Source organism: Dufourea novaeangliae, unplaced genomic scaffold (genome assembly GCF_001272555.1).
Source record: "Dufourea novaeangliae isolate 0120121106 unplaced genomic scaffold, ASM127255v1 scaffold19, whole genome shotgun sequence".
Lineage (NCBI taxonomy): Eukaryota > Metazoa > Arthropoda > Insecta > Hymenoptera > Halictidae > Dufourea > Dufourea novaeangliae.
In genome coordinates this window covers 81,800-104,085 of record NW_015373889.1, presented here as the reverse complement: position 1 = coordinate 104,085, position 22,286 = coordinate 81,800, and the positions used below count along the sequence as shown (strand labels likewise).

Genomic DNA, 22,286 nt, shown 5'->3' with positions numbered 1-22,286 from the left:
TCCTGCTGCCATCCATCTTGCTCACATTATACCTTCAATTCTAGTCTCTCGACATGGTCTGGATCTCTCTTTCTCATATTTTCACCTAAATAGCAACTCTAACCTCTTCGAACCACATCCAACTATTTCTATAAACAATCTTTATATCCTAATTAACGATTTTGATAACTACTTTTAATTGGTACCCGACGTTAGACCACATCCAATAGTGTCCCTTGTTCTTATCCAGCAATAAAGTGTAAATCCTTTTCATCCAAAATTCTCGTGGTGATATCTGCGGTAGCCAACGTAGATCCCCTTGCAGTTCCGCATCCAATCTATCCGTCCACCCTTTCAGCTCCACTCTGTCTCAATTGCACCCCTTCATTTTCTTCGTTCACCTTTAGATCCTATCTAAAACGGAACGAGCTTCAAGGGCGTCGTTCGCCACTCCACGGGGTAACAGGCTCGGATGCCATCTCCTGCATCCTCCGCCGGGTTCACGGTTCGTCTGGGCCAGGGGTGGGAGGCCGCAGAGGGAGGGAGGAGGATTTGTTGCTCGGAGGTCGCAGCCGGGACTCGCATCCTAGAGCTAGGCCAGGCATTGACCTAGATGTCCCGCTTGCAACTCCGCCGTTATTCTTGTGCCCGGATGCTTCATCCTCTTCCTTTTTGAGGGTGTCACTGCAGATACACATATGTGCCTCAGGTGTACGTTTTAATTTAAGGGATGACAGAGGGGTTCGAACCGACCAAAAAATCTTTTATATCACATCATTCACCGTAAAATATAAATATGTATATACAGGGGGTCCTTTTAATTTATATTATTTATACGAACTATACTATTTTCTACTATTTATACTACCATATCCGATCTGCTACCATTTAGTATAGAATATAAATATGGTCATATAATATAGTCGGTCCAATTAGTGTAGGTACTCAATGTATAGTTGGACTTATTATGCAGGTATTCAGTGTATAGTTATCCCAATTATTCAAGTATTCAGTATCCAGCTGTTTAGGTATTCACCGTATAGTTGGTCCTATTATTTAGGTATTCAGCGCATAGTTGGTCCAATTATTCAGGTATTCAGCGTATAGTCGGTCCAATTATTCAGGTATTCACCGTATAGTTGGTCCAGTTCTTTAAGTATTCAATGTATAGTTGGTCCAGTTCTTTAGGTATTCAGTGTATAGTTGGTCCAATTCTTCAGGTATTCAGTGTATAGTTGGTCCAGTTCTTTAGGTATTCAGTGTAGAGCTGGTCCAATTCTTTAGGTATTTAATGTATAGTCGGTCCAATTTTGTAGGTATTCAGTGTACAGTTGGTCCAATTTTGTAGGTATTCAGTGTACAGTTGGTCCAATTTTTTAGGTATCCGGTGTATAGTTGGTCGAATTATTAAAGTATTGATTAATCCAGTTTGAAAACAGCAGACGTTGTTCATGACCGCGTAACATTATCGTTCCTCCCGCGGAGGCCTTAGCATTCCGTCTCCGAGATAGGAAGTGTTTAGCTCGCGAATTTCGCCGCCTCGATAAGATGGTTATCGGAACGAACGTGTTGGCGAAAAATGTCACGCACGGCCAGTCCTGGGAGTCTTATGTCCGTTCGTCGTTATGGAGGCCCGTGTGACACGTGCGCCACACACATACATGTAACGTGGCCATTGCCGGTCTCCTCTTCGTGCCACACAGGCCTGTTATCAACGGTCCGCGCCACAAGTTCGGAAAATTACACATATACGACGATTGACAGAATCGACACCTGGCTGGCTGTCGTGCCATCCGCCGATGCTGCATCGAGCCTGGGCAACAATGGCCGCTGAAACGGTCGTCGTGGTTGTGACGCTGCAGTTGGATATGTGTGTAGCCATTTTTTCTCGATGGAATTATTGGAAATTGCGATGAGTATATTAAATAGTACTTTAAATATTCTGGGTGTAACTTCCCGTTGCAAGCTACCGTAGTGTATTATTATAACTATGTACATTATATTAATGGCAGTAACAGTACTTTAAATGGTACTAATGGCACTAATTAATAAATGTCCATATTACACTTATTGTGAGTTGTCACAGTGTGTTTTTATAAAGTTTCACTTTAGACTATGGTACATTAGTATGAATTATGGTACCATTTATAGTACCTTGAAGACCGGCACTGGACAATGGTAACTTACAATGCGTATGTGTTGTGTGGATATTTGTGGTACCATAGTGTCATTTTTAGTACCATAAACATCCAAACTACATAGTGATATCTTACAATAAACAGGTGTAGTGTGGACATTTATGGTACCATTAGTACCATTTGTGCTTGGAGCACCATTAGTACCATTTGTGTTTGGTGTACCATTAGTATTTGTGTTCATAGAATCATTCGTACCATTAATGTACTATTTACATAAATTCACGTTATTGAAAATTTATTTGTAAAAATTTCTCTATCATGGACAGGCCACAGCTAAGCCTGAGTAAGTTGCTACTTACTAAATAAGGGAACAAATACAAATTTCTATCTTCATAGACTATTTTACAAACACCAATATCAACGTGAAATTTATTTCATTAAAATATCCCCGTTACACTCGTGAATTTCGGTTCCGATTCAATACCGTTAATTCGACAAAAACCTCTAAACTACCTGTTGATACATAATTTCGGAATTGTTGGAAAACACTGCAGGACGGGATGAAAATTCGACGGGTAATTCAACCGTGTTCGGATTCGCGATTCGACGAACACATCCAGCACGACACGAATTCAATATCCGTAATAATTTCCGGGCGCATTTCGATACCGGTCGCCGCGATGGTTTCCCCCGTCGCAGACTCGCTTTCACGGCGAGAAGGACAGGTGGAGTTACACGACACACGCAATTATTCGAAATTGTACCAATAATCGTTGAATTTCTATTTCTTATATTTTTTTATTAACAATTCTGGTTTTTCTTTTACAAACATTCGAGTAAAATATGATTGTGAAGGGTAACATAAATGAAATATAATATAGGCATAATGTACGAGGTGTTTCACTTTTTTTTCGACAAACAGGGAAATATATAGAGGAATATTAATAACAATACAGGTGTTGTACGTCAACAAATAATGAAACAATCTGTATAGTAACGTCAGCAGGTTACTTATATAGTTTAATAGTAACCATGAAACTTAATTACACAATAGAGTCTCTTAGTGTGAATACTTTTTGTAATGGTTGAGTTAAATGAAACACCCTGTATATAATAGAGATGGATTTTGGGACCTATGTTCATTAGACATTTTTTACTACATTTGGTAGGTACTATCCTTAGCGCAAAAATATTGAAAAAATATTTTTTTAGCCACACTTTTTAATATGAAATAAATATTGAATCCAAATATTGTATACATATACAGGAAATATAAAATACATGTGTCCAATGTTAAATACAAATTTATATTATATTGGGAAAAAAATATTTTTTTCATAATATGAAATAAACATTGTATGTATATTTAAATATTAAAAAGAGATTGAATCTCTTTTTAATATGGGATGAATATGTATTCAATATTTTGTGCTTTAGGGTATAAGCACCGAAAGTCTCGGACACTTTTTTTTTAACAACCTGTATATGGCGGCGTACCTCCCGTTATCGCCATCAGATGGCACCAGAAATAATATCTTTTTTTCGTAAGCACCGTTGCCAACAGTAAGGAGAACGTCTGCGTACAAAATGACGTAGTAGGAAGTACCACGCATGGATTTGTTTTAAAAAATTGTATCCCTATCCAAACGTCTGAACACTCATCGATGATTTACTATACCTCAAGATTTCGATTTCACTGTCGTTATCCTGAAGAGTGGTTGTGTATGCAGGAATCGTTGACAAATAAAAAAGACATGATACCGTTGAAGTGCAAGAAATTGTGAAAGGATGGGTCATGGTTGAGTTGTCCAAACCAGTCCAATGTCTCCGTGTTCTGACCAGACAAGAATGTATAAAATTGTTGAGGAAATAAAAATACTATTGTCGATGTGATACAGACGTGTAGCGAAGGAGGAAGGGGAAAGAATGTGTCGCAAAAGGAAGAGACACAAATCAGCGGGACAACTACCGTGGGGTGGGTCAGGGTTAGTGTCGAAGGTTAGGTTCTCTCCCTCCCTGTCGGGAGAACCCCATGGGCTAGCTAGAGCCAAGAGGGGAAGGGATGTAGACGGCAGTCGGATCGATATTACCGCTCTGGCAGTTAACTCATACGGCTTTCCACGTCCCCCCTTGTACTGGTTTTCAAGCTCGAAGTTTCGGGGACTTTCTATCCCCGTTCCTTCTCTCAGGAGATTCGCCTTCGATTCGATCGAATTTGCATTGTATATAGGACCAACGTAGACCTTGGGTGGCTGGAACAAGCTTTACTCGCGAAGGGGTTGAAACTGGATTTTAGGGGATGCAGAACGTCCTTGGGATGTTGTTATACCTTCCTGGTCGAACCTTGAAGACGCACGTGTGTTAATATTTTTTTTATAAATTTCGAAATGGTTGTGTTAAATGTAATCTGAAGATTGAATTCCTTTAATAATTTTTTTTGTAATAGAAAATTTTTATTTTAAAAATTCCAATACATTTCGTCCCTTCAGAGGGAACCAATCGAGTGCAAAGGGTTAATCTGCAAACATTGGAAACAATTTATACATTTTTGAGAATTGTTTTTTTTTTTTTTTTTAGGGGTTTCATTTGTCGGTTATTAGAGTTGGGGATTGAAAGAAGGTTATCGTGGAAAGAATCGTTTGTCGTGAAAGATCAGGAAGTAGTACAACGGGGCTGACCTTCCTGACCGGAAGTGGTTATCGCGAAAACGCTATTTCATTCATCCTCGACGCCCATCCGTGTCTCTGATGACAGAAATAGTCTCTACTTTATTTGATAAAACGAACGGTTGAATGAATTTCAACTGTCAATGGATCCATGCTTATGTTTTCGTTAGTCTATTTTTTCAACTGACCTTCGATAGCATATAATTAATTATTGTCACATAGATACATAACCATTTTCGTCAAGGTATCACGAATTTGTTTAATTCAACAAAACAGTCTTATTTTTTAATGTTGATACAGATTCAGTTTTTGTTATATTCCAATTTATAAAAAAGTCAAATAAATAGAGACCTATCGCTGTTAACTCTCCGCAGGCAATGTGGGTCTTTCGTGACCCAATCGAAAATTAATTTTTCCCGGAGTTGACAAAATATATGCTATAATCACGTTAAAGCTCTCTTGAAATCATGCTATACCTGATGAGAACATTTTCGATCGGACTGCTAAGAACGGAGTAATCTCTACTAATCACGATTCGTGGTTCACCCTGTATAAAAAGATTTGCATTTACGCCATTGTAACCCTGATTCAGACATCAGCTTCGAAGAAGTAGCCTGCAATCATCCTTGTGCTACGACGTCCAAACATTAAGATTACACTCTGACGGTGTGTCGTCGGTGCCAGGACAGGGGGTTTCGTGTTTAATAATCGATTAGCCGGTCCGTAGCGACGATATACGGGAGGGTAAACGTGGGTTCTGTCGGTGACACAGCCTACCCAGGCCGCCATTGTCAGAAGTCGGCCGTGCATGTTCGAGATGACAGCACAGCCCGTCGGTGATTAATAAATCGCTGTTTTCAGCAGCAACGGTCTTGATTGCAGCGACGATGGGGGAGGTAGTCGAAGAGCCCCAGGGATCGATAGATCGATCCCGGGGATAGGGAACCAGTCGCTGACGCGGAGCTTTCGAGAACCGCGACTCTGAAATTCGCTCTGGCCGAGCTTTTCAAGGTCTTTTTTTTTTCAGTCCGCAGTGCTACGAAAAACTAGTCGATTGAATCGAGATCTATGAGTTGTGTGATCTATACTGGATTAATTCATAAGCAGAGTAGAACCGTTCGATCTTAATAATCAACAAATATTATGAGTACTGTTTATTATTAATAATTGTCAAATAAATTGCAACAAATACTGTTAAATACTTTGTTGCCAATTGAAGAACAATTTCAACTACCTGTAGCATGATAGTATTAAAAAAAATATTATTTGACCTTGAAAAAACTGTCACCTTGATATCTCTCTAAAAAAAAAAAAATATATATTTGATGAAATCAAATTGTGTCTATCCGATGCGTCCCTTGAAATGTTATATAATACATTAAAACGTCTTTTGATACAATTAATAGGTAATGAGTTATTTTAGATAGTTGTTCTTATTGGGTCACCCTGTATAACAGAATTACTTATCAATATCTTATGCAAAGAAAATAAATCGAGAATCCAAGTTAATAATAGGTTAATAATCAAAGATCAGTTTCGTAATATCGGACCACCCTGTATATAAATAAAACTTCAGCCAAGATATAAATTCCACGCGTTCTTTAACGGCGATCCCCGTTTGGACAATCGCCGCCCCGCGTCAACGCGTTTCCCTCGGCAAACTGTCAGCCGCCCGATTCATTTCTCCATTTTCATTTCCCATAGAATTACATTGTGCTCGAATCCCACATTAGCTTTTATTCGTGTCCTACCGTGCATTACCGCGGCTAGTGGCGGGTTTAAACCGCACTGTAATTTCGCCTCTCCTCCCCGCCACCACCTATCATCCTCCAGCTGGAATCCTCTTTTTCCAGGCACCGTGGCCAGACGGTTGAAAGAATGCTGGCGAGATTTAGCCCAGAGATCTCTTCTAGCGCTAACTTTTTTGCGACGTTCGCTGTAGAACACGAAGATAACGTGATACATATTACACCTGGCCGATGTGCTTCTGTGCGATCGATCAGGGTTTACGGTTGTAACAGCGACCTGCGGGCACCTTAATGACTCGGGAATAGACCTGCCGATGGTGTCCTTTTTCTTGGGGGTATCTAACTGGCACTGAGAACATAGACTATTCCTTGGAGTTTCAAAAAACTCCAAAATCACTAGTTATGACCTGGTACCCTTTATCTCTCCAACTTTCATTAGGAGCCATTTTAGGAATCGTTCAATCTTATGATTACCCTGGTACCTTATATCCCCATCTTTAGCTAGGGACCATTTTGATAAACGTTGAACCCTCGATACAAATCATGAAAGCTGGACATGTTACTCATCACCTGGTAACCTATGTAAGTCTAACTTTAATTATAAATAATGTTGATTTTCATTAGGAGCCATTTTAGGAATCGTTCAATCTTATGATTACCCTGGTACCTTATATCCCCATGTTTAGCTAGGGACCATTTTGATAAACGTTGAACCCTCGATACAAATCATGAAAGCTGGACATGTTACTCATCACCTGGTAACCTATGTAAGTCTAACTTTAATTATAAATAATGTTGATGTTGTCAATAAGATCCAAGTAAAAAGGGTAACTATGTTACCTGATGACCTGATATACTATCCATTCCGCCTTTAATTAGGAATCACTTAGATATTGGCCAAACCACAGGACCTAATCGAGAAAGCAAAATATGCTACCTGATGATCTGATATGCTACAAATCTCTATGGTTGATTAATTTCGTTAAACCTTGAGGGACAAGTACTTTAACTGCTACCATTGAGAAAAAAGAGATTTCACTCCACCTAGGATCTTATCGTACCAATTGTAAACACGTCCCTGAATGGGAGCTCCATGGCTATACATCCGTGAATTCATAGAAACCAGAGGATAAACAAACTTGGCTCGACACGAAGGGTTGGAGAAGGGGAGGAGTCAGAGTGAACCGAGCCGACGTCGACCTCTTCAGTGTTCTTTTTGGGGCCAGCCGGGCCGGAGCTGCGTAGAAAGTCGCGGACCCGGTCTGGCTTCGTTGTCCCACCATAAGAGACCGTTTCAAGGCCCCGACGTGACTGATGGAGGGAGACCTGTGCCGCAGTTTCGGCAACTGCGTCACGCAACGCGGGCCGTCTGCCTCTGGATTCGCGAATCACACGACGACCTGCGGAGTGCTCCTCTCTCTTCGTGCACGTTGCTCGTGTGGGCACCTGGGAATTCCCTGTGCATCTTTGTCCAGACTGTTAGAAGTGTGTTGTTTGGGGTATCTGGTGAATGTTGATTTTTGTACTGGAGTTGTGTCCTATCACGTGGATTAATTAGGGATTTGTGGATCGTACTCGTTTGAATTTTATTTAGTGTTACAGTGTTTATTGTGTGAAACTGTGTCAACTGTTTGGACTTAGAGGTGGATGTTGAACTTGGGTCTGGAATATGTAGCATTGGGAGTTTGATGATCCTCTAGTTTTGACAGGGAGTATTCATTGGAGGTGATGGATTTTTTTATAATAGTTGTCCCAATTTATGATTTGTGAATATGGAACTGTGTTCTACTGGAGTATTATAGTGTCTGAGCGATCTGAGGATCCTGACTGTATTCGCTGATAGTGATTGTGTTGACTATTTATTAACTTTTTGACTCTGAAGATAGTAAACTGTGTTCTACTGGAATAGTTATAGTATCAGCTGGACACATTGGAGGTTTGTGGCTCTTTTAATTAATACAGAGAATTTTCATTAGTGTGGTCTTTTCGTTGACTTCTGAATAGTTATTAGTATTTATGATTGATGGATATTGAGGTGTACTCTATTGAATTAGAATCTGTTTATTTGGAAGAAATACTAATCTCAGATTTGATCAGGATTTTAATGAATTATACTATAGAAATGCAATTTCTCCTGTCATCAGCCACTCTTTAGCCTCATTTGACAAGTCGCAAACGACGAGTGAATTGGCACTCATCTTTTACGTAACTAACAGCCACTTTCACTCCTTGCCGCTGATAAAAACGCGTCCTACAATGGCCGAGCATCCTATCAATTTACAATTGCATTGTTCCAGCCGGCTCGTCTCTTAAACGTCACCTCTACCTTGTTGCAAACCTGTTCCTTCTTAACTACATAATTTCCACGGTGTGTTTGTCTACTGAACGGTGTTGGATCAGCACACGGTCCTCTGTAACCACTCTTCTTGACCAAGTGGGTTGTGTCAGACGACACAAAAAGTGTGTCATTAAGACACTAAAACAGTGTACAGGAATACACTAACGTTCTACTTTAAAGACAAAAGATTTATGGATAAGATATCAACATGATAGTTGTTTAAAATGATATTACTTCTGATAGAAATCAGATTCTTCGAGGATTAATTCTAAATTGAGAAAAAAGACTATTAAGCTACTTTTAAGTATTGATATGTTAATCGAAAAAGTAATTATTACTTTCTCAATTATTTGGCAAGAGATAATTCTAATCAGATGAATGGACAAAAGTTGTAAATGTAATAAAAATTACTTAACTTTATTACAACATTGAAGAATACAGTTTTTTTGCATTTGCATTACAATTGATTCAATTGATTTAAACTGACATAAATAAGCTTGATTTAACTTGACCTAAACTGGTTAGCTTTATTTGACTTAAAATTACTTAACTTGATTTTACTTAAAGTGACTTAACTTGATTTAGACTGAGGTAACTTAATTTCAGTTAAATTGACTCAACTTAAACTGACTTGACTTGATTTGACTTCAACTGACTTACCTGGACTTAAATTGACTTGACTTGACGTGACTCGATTAGACTTGAAATGACCGAAACAGTGCGCAGAGGTTAAGTATGGACCAATGGAGCAGACCAAACAAAATCTTGAAAAATCTGCGTCCTTCCATTTCTTCACAAAAAAACGAAAAATCGTCACAAGTGTTGGTCTGCTTTTTTCCTACGAATAAAATCAAAGCCGGCCATTAAGTTATCAGAACGGTTCCGGCCGTTGCTGCGGTCGCAAAATTACGACGCCACCACGCGCGACGCTCCTTGTCGCGAGGGGGGGGGGGGCTCGAAGAAGAGTTTTATTGGCGCGGCCGGTGCGTGTTTCACGCGGCTGAAAGTTTAGATGGTAGAGCCGAGAATATCCATGGAACTACTCCCCCGGTTCCATCGGGGCCGCTGCTGTTCCTCCGATCATTGAAGCGTATCATTACCCGAGATTTCTCCGCTCGGAAATTGCGTGGCGCAACGGACCTCCGGCGACGCTCTCCGATCGTTCCTGAACGTTTTCCCCTGAAAGCAACATCGCGCGGTGTGTCATCCTCGTCCAAACGTCATTTCAGGGTATCCAGATCATTCGAGTTCTTTGTCCGTTGATCCAGCATAATCGGTTGAGATCATCTAAAACACGCGGACCAATTTCATTTCGCCCGACGCTTGATGCGATCCGGTAAGATCCAGACAGGCCAGGGTTAAAAATAACTAACGATAACTTATCAAGATCGTAATGAGACTATCTTTCGCTGTTAATTGATGTGGTATCAAGGCGAGATTGCTAGGTCTGGGTACACTGAACCCCAAGACACAGTTGAATAATCGCATTTGTGCGGTAATGAGAGGTTAGAGAGTGCAAGAATGTCTTTCTTGATCCTTCAGATTTTTTGAATTCGTGTGAAAGTTACAGATAAATATTAAGAAGTTGTTACTAGTATGTCCATTTTATGTTTCTTAGTGTTGTGGTTAGTAACTGGTGTAGCTGCACCAGAGCTGACATTGCTAGGACTAAGATTATAAAGTGTCAAGGCCTATTTTAATGTTTGCCATTATTGGGGTCCATAACAGGTATAGCTGCATTAGAGCTAAAATTGATAGGACTAAGGTCCTAGGTCTAGGATCATAAAGTATTAAGGCATTCAGCCTATTTTTTGCTTGTCATTGTTGGGGCCCATAACTGGTATAGCTGCATTAGGGCTAAAATTGATAGGACTAAGGTCCTAGGTCTAGGATCATAAAGTATTAAGGCCATCAGCTTATTTCTTGCTTGTCATTGTTGGAGTCCATAATTCGTATAACTACACTGGGGTAAAATTGCTAAAACTTTAGAGCCAAGATATTAGTACTAGGATTCTAGGACTAATATCTAGGTCTATATCCTTAGACTATATCCTAGGTCTAGGGTCGTAAAGTATCAAGGCACGTTATAAGGGCATATCAGACCGATAGACCTATTCCAAGTGCCTAAGACACTGACAGCAAGTATGGAAGTAAATGAATTAATATATGACCAATCCAATAACTGGGATTTGTCTTAACACCCCCATATGTCCCATCACGAAACTAACATGTCCATCCGTTTCTGTTCCAGATACCTCAAGCCAGCAACCGTCGACGACTCGACCCCGACCATTATGCATCAGCAGCCAAGGTACGAGGCGCGTGTCAAGATGCGGTAGACGTGGACTCCACTCCCTTTTGGCCCCACCCGTGACCCGACGAGCACAAGTCTACGGAAACAGTCGGACGAGTCGCGGCCGTTTGTAATACAGAGTCTAAGTGCGCATAATAGCCATAGAAGAAGAATAATACAAACCGACGGATTAACCAGGGAGGGATACCCATAGCGACACAGACCAGAAGACCTCTAGGTATCATTCAAGAACGATTAGAGGATCGAGCACTTGGCTGAAGCCGTATAACCAGTGATTGTTACAATTCCCGTGGATAGTATCATCCCTTGGGTCTGCTCGGTGGAAACCACTGCCTATCGTGGAATAAATCGCAAGGGAAAGGACCGAGACACCCTTTCCAAGAGAGAAAGACGACACGGGCCCAGAAAGCTTCGGTGTCAAGCTACCTAGGGAGACCCCAACTAAGGAGGGGAGCCAGGATTGGGAAGAGGGTTCCGAAGGAAGAAAGGTGAACCGAGTGGTGAGCCTAGGACCCGTCACGGTGGCCAGCTTAGTGAGCGGCAACGTAGCGGTGCGTTACGATGAGGCGTCGGGAGTGGTTGGCACCGGGGGTGTCGTGCTGGCAGCCACTTCCAGGTTAGCACAGGCCGATCCAGCCGCGTCCGGCATGGACGCCAGCGACTCCAGCATGGACACGACGACGAACGGAGTGACGGCTGCCGGTGGGGTGGTGGCGGGTGTCGGGACGATCGCCTCAGTGGTCGCTGGAGCGGCGTCCTTGACCCTGGTCAAGGCCGAGGCACCGGAACACCTGGCCGGAACCTCGACGACGACCACGTCGGTCACTGGACCGGTCACCGCGGTCAGTAGCATGTTCGCTGGCATAGCCAGCGCCGCGAAAAACTCACGATCCGACGACTGGTTGGCTACCAATAGTCCCGGGTCACCATCCGCCACGCTGCAGACCCAACACGTGGTATACACGAATCCCCAGCAACAACTGGCTGAGTCGCAGCAGCAACCCCCGTTGGCCCACTCCAGCCCGCTGGCCCATCAGCAACAACAACCTGCCAGCAACAACGGTTACGCTAGCCCCATGAGCACCAGCAGCTACGATCCCTACAGTCCCAACAGTAAGATAGGTAAGTGAAGACATTGTGAATCTCTGTGTTACTGACTTTGATACTATTCAGTATCGACTTTGACGATTTTAACGTTCGAACGGTTGATAATGGTGAGGAAGCCGATGCCGGAGTCAGTAGTGACTCGTATGCAAATTTTTGTTGTGGATACCGTAGGCTAGATTTTTTTTAATTTATCAGTGGTTTTGAATTAATTTAGTGCATAAGATCGCGGAATAATAGAATGGCAGAGGTTTGTTAAGGATGTTCTGTTTCTTTGGTAATAGTCTTGAGATCGGTTTAATTTGAAAGAAGATATTCTTTTCGGTTTGGCGGCGGATGGATTCAGTTCGTTAAGTCGGGCAAAGGGAAGCAATGAGATGAGAAATATTTAAGAATTTCGTCCGTTTGTTTCGGACTCATTGAGGCTCTACACTCCCGTTGAATATTACTTCGGTCGCTTTTGTGCCTCGCCGGCTATTTATCCCGAAAGTTTCGTGCCTCCACGAAAAAAAGGGCCCAGCGGTTAACTCGAACTTATTAAGGCCTCATTTGGCAGCAGGAAAGATATCCCGATGCGAAAACTGCAGCTGAATTTCTCCGCGGCAGAAGGCGTCTCGCAATCATCATGCTTTCTCTTCAATTAGACAAGAAAGTCAAACAAAAAAGTTTCGGTCTTCAGACCCTTACAATCCTCCAGGGTGAATTATGTCATAAACTTCTGTCAGTATCATTTTTTTAAAATAATATCAACATGTTTTTTCATGATTAACAGTACCTTCATGTTCAAAAGTCACAAGTATCTTCAAATTTGTTGGTCTGAAACATGGTCATATAGCTTGGTTACCCATATATTTTGTTTCGTTTTCCTCCTCGCACTAAAACCGATTATTAAAAAGGAGATACTGTTATAATTTTTTACATTCCTACAGGCTCTAATCAATTGTTTTCGCGTCATTTCAAGGTCGGGGTATTTTTCAGTTTCGAAAGTGATTCACGAAAACGTGATTCGTGGATTTTCAAAGATGCTCGAGTAAACGCGCTTTCGTATTGACGCATCACGCGAGAACGGTGCAGTATGGCAGTAGTGCAAGCAATCACTTGCATTGACGGAAGTGGACACGAGAGACAAAGGGGGGCGGGAAGGGTGGAGGGGGTTACGTGAGAGGAGAACGTGACCGGTGACGTCACGTCCGGTTACTCGTCGACGTTGCACTCTCTTTTTCTCGCTGACGATGCGACCGGCAGAAAGAAGCGCGACCGCACGCTCGGTGAATATCTGATCGCCAGTTGCGGACTCCAGGTGTCATCGTTCGCATTATTATTAGGATTGTTATTATTAGTTTTATTATCGTGGACTTGTAAAATCTAACGTAACTGAATTTACGACTAATCCAGATCTAGCTGAATATAGAACTAGACAAACCAAGTTGAACGGGGACGTAACTGAAATTGTCCACGTATTGGACCTAACCCAAACCTAGCTAGGGCCTAACCGAATTTCGCTCTAGCCGAAGCCTAACCTTGTTGTTGGCTTCACCAAACCCTAGTTGAACATAACTTGGAAAGAGATTTTAGAAAAGAAAGCTGACCTAATCAGTTCTTGGTCGATTCTATTACATCTAGCAAGAGTTAATCAACGTTAGATCTAGGGGAAGCCTTAATCGAGTCTAAACCTAACCTAAATGGAACCTATCTTGAACTGTATTATTTTGTTTGATAAAATTGTCCTCCTAATTGGATATTCCACACATTTTTTCGGGGAAAGCGAATTGGCACGAGGCCTGTTGGATGACAAGTATTAATTGGTTCGTTTCTGTTCAAAGGGTGCCATTTTTCTGCCTCGATTTCCATCCCGTTGTACATGCGACTATCGTTTTATTGGTCGAAATTATCGATCAGGGCGCTAATAACATTCTATCTGAATGTATCGTTTGACTTTCTTCGCATGAGCGGGGCAGTGTCGCCCTTGGTCTTTTTCTTTCGTGTTCTCCTCTGCCATTCACAGATTCCACTTTCACATGACAGTCGTCAGTGATCATTAATTTGTTCAGCTTTTTTCCTAACTTTCACGATCCTCCACGCTATCTTGCGTCTTTTTATTCACTTTGTAGGAAATAAATGCCCGATTACCATTTACAACCGAATTAATTGGATTACATGAATATGGATCAACAGTGCTGTATCAGAATTCATTTCAATTCTCCGAAGTCTAATAATCTATCACGGTATAGAAATAATTAGAGAAATGCTTAAGTATTTTGCAATTATAATGGGGGAAATAATACAAAATTGTTTTCCACCATTTATAACATGTTTGATAAATTGTCGTAAATTATATTCAATTGACTGCTCGCTAAAATTATTCATTATAATAAATAATTGGAGTATGATTATTGCTTGTACACGATTAGAAAGTACTCGCCACAAGGTGAAATAAAGTGTCAAATGGAATGCTAAATACCGTCGGCCGTCAGAACGGCGTGCACATTATGGTAATACGTACGTACTTTTCCCTAGCTACGGTGTTATCTTCCCGTTGCCATTATAGGCATGCGGGTTCAATCGGCGACCGGCAGTCGACCGTAAACAAAACACCCATATCGCGCCAAAAACCGCTTAGAAACCCCCCTCGATTGTCGATTCCATTTCGCAATTGATGTCGTAGCCCACATGGGAACGACACATTTCGTGGAAAATTTATGTGAAACGTGTCAGCTAATCACGAGCTAATTCGACGATACTTTCGTTCTTTCTGAATAGAAATTGACGTCCTCCAATCATTAACATTGTTCCTTTTTCCTTCTTAGAAAATTATGCGATTAGTGAAATTATTCAAACATCAATCTACTCAACCATAAATCTACTCAAACACCAAGCTGTCCAAACATCAATCTATCCAAACATAAATCTACTCAAACATCAATCTATCCACACATAAATCTACTCAAACATTACACTGCCCAAACGTACTCGATCCAGACAATCAATTTACCCAAACCTAAATCTACCCAAAGACCAAGCTGTCCAAACATCAATCTATCCAAACATCAATCTATCCAAACATCAATCTATCCAAACATCAATCTACCCAAACACCCAGCTGTCCAAACATCAACCTATTCAAACATAAATCTACTCAAACATCAGTCTGTCCAAACATTACACTGCCCAACGTCGATCGATCCAAACATTAATCTATCCAAACATAAATCTACTCAAACATCAATCTACCCAAACGCCAATCTACCCAAACGCCAAGTTGTCCAAACATCAACCTATTCAAACATAAATCTACTCAAACATCAATCCGTCCAAACATTACACTGCCCAAACGTTACTCGATCCAAACATCAATCTACCCAAACAGCAATCTGTCCAAACATCAATCTATCCAAGCGTGACTCTATTCAACCACCAATATCTTCAACAACTACATCCCATTCGATCCCAAGCCGCGTCTGAATCTTCATTCACGAGCAGACCCGTCTGGTACGTTTCCGCAAATGACTATTTTCAAAAACAATCTCGCAAGAAGCATCGTCTCTTCCGCAATCCCCACCCCGCGAGATAGATCGCCGCGCCAAAGCACAGGTGCTGTCCCGTCAAGGTTTAAAGAGTTTCCCATTTTTTCCACGGCCCCGATGCGCGTCTGAGAACCCGTCGGTGGATTTTCCGACGGTAATAGCGCCGGCGGTGGCGCGCGGTGCGGCTGGGAATTGCAGCAGGATGCAGATACGGCCTTGAGTGGCGGTGTGTGGCACGAACGTGTGCGTGAAACGGCGGCGGCTGCGGCCGATGCACACGGTTCGCGTGAGCGGGCCAACTTACACCCGGGAGCCGGCGGAACGTGCGCGCCGCGCAACGATCCTACGCCAACCACACGCACGCACGCACCCGTCCGTCCGTCCGCCTGTGCACACGAGGTTAAATACTACCAGACGGTCTAACGTACACACACCGTCACGGCCCATAATTGCCCGAACAACACGGGTGTATTACAGGGATCGGCCGGGAACCATGTTTTGGATATTAATACGTCGACGGTCTAGATGACTAAAAAATTCTAGAACTCCCTTTTATTTAACCCTAGATTACTAAACTATCATTTGACTTAAGGGCTGGGATTATAGAAAATAAGCACGTGATTGGGGCATCGAGGGAAGGGGGGCATCACAGAAATTTTCCATTGCTAGTTGCACCATAGATCAATTTTAATATATGTTTTGAAAAAGATATAATACGAAATTCCTGCGCCGGTTACCGGTGACCGACTTGTGTGAACGTTAAGTCCTGTGTTTGTTACCGGCGAACAGATATTACTATGCCGGTCACCGGTGACCGTCGCTGGTGTGAACGTAAATTACTGCGCCGGCTACCAGTGACCGACACGCGTGAAGGTCAATTCTTGTGTTTATCACCGGTGAATAGAAATTCCTATGTCGCTGCGGTGAGTGTATCCGCAGGATAATAGCGTTCAAGATAAATATTAATAAATAAAAATTCATAGAATATCAGAACCCGCTTCTATTTCGATACAAAAAATTTAGAAAACATAAGAATCATTATTTTTTTGTAGATTGTTTAACTCACAAGTCATCATTCGACAATTAATTTATTGAAACAAACTGTGTCGTTTATTTGTTTCCAAGGAAATATTGAATTAATAGAAATACCGTAGTACTCATTGTTATACCCAAAGATGAAACAGTTAACATTGAAACGATATCAAAATACAAGGAAAAAGAACCGGATAGAAACACCCGGCTAGTTTTTCCGCGCAAAAAAGCCTGCCCACCGATGGAAAATTAAATGGTCCCGCGCGTGCGTGTTAGTGTCGGAATAATAATTATATGGGCCAGTGGCGGCCGACGCGTGGGAGGAGCCTGACATATTGTCATTAACCTCGTCCCATCGTCTCTGTTTCACGCGGCAGGCACACTCAACGGGCAAGTTCGTGCCGAGCGCGTTTACGTAACTGTTGCGCTAATCCGTCGTGCGAATCGATATCATGCGACAATTAATGCCGTACAGTCGGCCCGTCAATGCACCGAAGATCTTACCATCCAGTGAATACTGAGTCTGAAAAAAAATCTATTTTAGACAGCATATAACTTGATCCATATTTTAATAGTATTCGACGATTTAGAAATTTTAGAAATAATTTTTTGTTTGGAATTTGTTGAAGGTTATTCTCATAGTACGGTAGTGCCTCCCTAATTGTCGCTTGGAATCGGAGTACATAGAGACCAACTAAAGAAGCAGGCTTCTCTTTCAGGAATTAGCCACTGGTCTTGCGTGGATTTTATAGAAAATTATTTTCATAGTACGGTAGTGCCTCTCTAATTGTCATTAGGAATTTGAGCACATAGGGTCAATTGTAGAAGCAGGTTTACCTTTCTAGAATTAGCCACTGGTCTTGCGTGGATTTTATAGAAAATTATTTTCATAGTACGGTAGTGCCTCTCTAATTGTCATTAGGAATTGGAGCACATAGGGTCAATTGTAGAAGCAGGTTTCCCTTTCGGGAATTACCCACTGGTCTTGCGTGGATTTTATAGAAAATTATTTTCATAGTACGGTAGTGCCTCTCTAATTGTCATTAGGAATGGGAGCACATAGGGTCAATTGTAGAAGCAGGTTTCCCTTTCGGGAATTACCCACTGGTCTTGCGTGGATTTTATAGAAAATTATTTTCATAGTACGGTAGTGCCTCCCTAATTGTCACTAAAATGGGAGTACGTAACGACGATTAGAGAAGCAGGTTCCTTTTTCAAGATTTAGCCTCAGTTCCCATGTCTGTTGTCAAGCTATCTTAAATACAGTTTAAGAGCACTAACTGTGACAGTTAGTGAAGCCTTTCTGTGCTTTCTGATAGCATAATAGTATTCGTAAAAGAAAGGATTGATGGAATTGTAGAATTTACAATATAGATTAATTTTTCAGCGATTATCTCACATACTCGAGATAGTGTGATCAACATCATAATATCATAACATTTAGATAATATCGGTAACAAATTCATGTTGTCGATCGAATGATGCAATTGTGTAATTAATTAAACGGTAACAACTTCGTTGCTTAAGAGTACAGCCAGACCGTACGAGGTGCCAAGGGTGCCTTATGATACATTCAGGAAAAATTCAGATTGCTTGACTAGAAACGAACCTCGGCAGTGCAAACAACCTTCCGGGCTCAGGGAAGTACCTAAACGGGCCGACAGAGCGAGCTATTGATTTTTACAACGCGCTGCCAGAGTTCGTTAGTTACCAAGACAGCAAAGTAGCTACAGAAATCTAAACAATGGAACGATTAGGGACGTTTTAAGTAGCAGACAGGTGAACTCTAGTGGATAATTAGGTAATGGATGTCACATTTAAAATCTTCATTTTGCATTGTACTTTAACTTCCCGTGACTAGAGACAGTTATTCATTATTAGAGACCTTTTACTACGAATTACATTTCGAGTCTCAGATTTTCACATCACTAACTTTAGTTATGTATAAATCACTGAAAGCTATTATGTACTTCTTGAATTACAAGCCTAAGGAATTTCATATCTCCTTAGAAAAGCGATGTTGTAATTTACATTAAAGAATAATTACAGAGAGACCAAAATTATACCAAATAAGGCGCTGCCCCCTTTTAAAAGGAATCATTTTAAAAATCAGTTGCATTGTTTATTACCTAACCATTTCTACTCGAGCGCACCCGTGCTAGGTAAATCTGCAAAGGTTGAAAATTTCTCAAAAATACAAGCCTGCATAAAAATATTTCATTCTACACCCATTAATTAATAAAATATCAAATCCATGTCGATTGCATCATGAACAGATGATGATCCTCGCTAGAGAGTAGGTATCTAAGCCACCATATAAAACATTCCACCCCGAGAATAAGTGCTTCAAGTGAATGACAGTAGTTTCAGTGATACGACATCGATTAATCACTAGCAGACCCAATAAATCACACCATCGATGAATGTTAAAAAGGGGGTTCCTTCAAAAGCAACAAAACCTACACACCTGTAGAACCTATTAAATCAGTGATCAGGGCCACGAGACTTTCTGCGTGACGTGACGTCGCCACGCAATTTCAATTGTTGATACCAGTGAGAGAGAGGTATACGGTGGAACGCGCAGAGTATCGTCTGCACACCGACCAACAAGACATCGATGTGCAACGTGACCGAGGAGAGGCATAGGGACGTTCTATATTTACCGCGGTTCACTTATCAGCCGCTTATCAGCGAGACAGGCAGAGGAGGCAACTACTCCGTGCTTCAGTTGGCAAACACTGCGCCTCCGTGTCCCCCCGACCCTCTTTTTCCTCCTCGCCTTCTGCACCTTTTCTCCCGTTTATTTTTATCATTCGCTTCTTCGTTCTCTTATGTAACCCAGGGATTCGTTTTGCGCGTCGCTACTTTCTTCCTTTTTACCATTTTTTTTGGTCAACCAGCGTGAAAACAAAACTCTTTGGTCGAGTGTGTTTGCGCCTGACGTTTGGAGGTTAGGTGACTCGACCAGTTCATCTCTGGGGTCTTCGTGACATTTCAGCAATTAATTTCAGGTCCTCTCGTTTTGCTTCGGTTTCCTAACCTATAAAAGAATACCTTGAGTCTGATACGGTGTCCGATTCATTTTTGAAAAAAAGTTAGCGAGAATGGCCGGCCAAACGATAAATACCGTTCGAGGGAAAAAGAAAACACACCCACTTATCGTGCCGTTGCACTGGGTGCGAGAGAGAGACGACCAGCAAGAGAGGCGTTGATGTAGGTCGTCGGTACGTAATCAGTCAGTCGCTTCGCTTATCGGCGACGCTATCGGCGTATCATCTGCGCTGGGGCATGTCTGACCCAGATCGCAAGGTTCCTTGCAACCGGTCGAAATTGGGATTCGTTGCGAGAATTTTGATGATGACTCACTTCTGGCCTCTATACTCTCCTTGTTTCTGAGTCTATTGGTGTGCAACATGATTTTTGTGGTATAGGTTAGGTCTACTAGAACTAAATTCCTAATACTTTAGTAACATAGAATCAACAATTTCGCTTGTTTCACCGTTATTGTATGTAGACCTTAAGTTGCTAAGTTTTAGCTACTTACCAGGCTCGGCCCAACAGGCCACGATAAATCGTCAGAATTATTGGTATGCACTGTGATATTAGTGACATAGGTTAGGTCTACTAGAACTAAATTCCTAATACTTTAGTAACATAGAATCAACAATTTCGCTTGTTTCACCGTTATTGTATGTAGACCTTAAGTTGCTAAGTTTTAGCTACTTACCAGGCTCGGCCCAACAGGCCACGATAAATCGTCAGAATTATTGGTATGCTTACTTACCAGGCTCGGCCCAACGGGCCACGATAAATCGTCAGAATTATTGGTATGCACTGTGATATTAGTGACATAGGTTAGGTCTACTAGAACTAAATTCCTAATACTTTAGTAACATGGAATCGACAATTTTGTTTGTTTCACCGTTATTGTATGTAGACCTTAAGTTGCTAAGTTTTAGCCACCTATCAGGCTCAGGCCTAACAGACCCCGATAAGTCGTCCAAGGACCATGCTTGTGACGACGTGAATTTGCCCGGTAGTTTTCGTCGCTGCCCGTTCTCAGAGCGATACGTTGGGGGGGGGGGGAGTTTGCAGCAGGAACTTGGTCTATCGCCGCCTTCGAAGTGCCCACTTCCGGAAGGTACCTCGCATGTTTCCACGTAAATACACCGGGGGAAATGGAACGATCTAGCTCCGAGTAAAGTGCAGTATATGGATCGAGGGTGGTGGGAGGCACAGTTCTCGAGATATCGATCCGAGTCCAAGACGTGATTTATGAGAAAAATGCGTGGCCCCGTGACTGATGATAGTTGTGTGTCGAAGCCTACCGACAAAAGGTTCGGAATACGCGGCGGAGATAAATGGTGTAACTGGCCTTGAACGCCCACTCGCGTGTATACTCGCGATTCTAATAGACAGCGAATGGAAATTTCGTCTTTTCGTTTTGAAAGTAGAGGACGGCCAGTGAATTCGGTGACCAATGGCGGAACTCGGTGATTTAGGTCGCGCCACCGGTATCAGTCACGCTGGGTTTCGTTGGTGCGGGCGCCAGGACGGTGCTTCGACACATATCGCCCGTCCCTTATCGCGATTCGCCTTATCGCGGTTAGATATGCTCACCTCGTGCATACGACCTGGCTGAGTAGGTAACGTAGACCCGTAGATTGCACTCTTTCGTTATTTCGCAGGATAGAAATACTGACCGTTTCTAAATCACAGCTAATCCTTGATCTTGCTGGACTCGATCTTGGCCAAGATTTATTCTGGGTAGCTTGTAAATCGTAATTGAACACCGCTTCAGGTAGCTAAATCTTAGCTAAATTCCACTGCGAGCAGCTAAGTCTTGGCTGAAGTCATGTCTAAGTGGTTAAGTCTTTGGCAAACTTCACTGCAGGTAGCTAAATCTCGGCTGAATTTATCTAACTAAGCCTCAGCTAACTCCTGGTAGCTAAGTCTTAGTTAACCTCACTTCTATCTAGGTTAGGTCCCCGCGAACATCAAGGTTAGACAGATATACCGAGGAGTAAACAGAATTCAGTGATGCAAGTGTAGGAGAAATTCATTATGCATACAGTGGAGTTTCGTTTGTGAAGAGGATAGATATACTTTGCGCGTGATACCGCGGCCAATTCCCTTACTGTTTAGTGGCGATGACGTTCGTGAGTGAATGAAATGATTCCTTCGATCAATAGTTATCATATTTTCGCATTCCCTCGAAATTATCACTTTCGATGTAAATATGAATTTTTATTCTTCATTTCGTCTTTTTTTTAGCGCTTTCGCTCTCTCTGTCTCTTCAATTTGAAAGCATATTTCTTGAATGTGCAATTTTATGGGTCCCTACTCTACATGGGAATGGAAAATTTATTCAAAATAAGTATACATTCTTTCGTCGCATTTTATACCGTCATGAATAACGTAGATTTATTTAAATATCGACGAA

At 41.9% G+C, this 22,286-nt stretch overlaps 1 protein-coding gene across 2 annotated transcripts in view; it reads left to right on the top strand.

Moving 5' to 3' along the window:
• Positions 1-22,286, top strand: part of LOC107185733 (ecdysone receptor) — a 120,236-nt gene that overhangs the window by 36,399 nt on the left and 61,551 nt on the right. For both annotated transcript variants that reach the window (XM_015573500.1, XM_015573492.1), the window contains exon 2: positions 11,121-12,305. In XM_015573500.1, coding sequence (XP_015428986.1) covers positions 11,831-12,305 — 475 coding nt within the window. In that variant the 5' untranslated portion in view covers positions 11,121-11,830. The remainder of the gene's footprint in view (positions 1-11,120; positions 12,306-22,286) is intronic.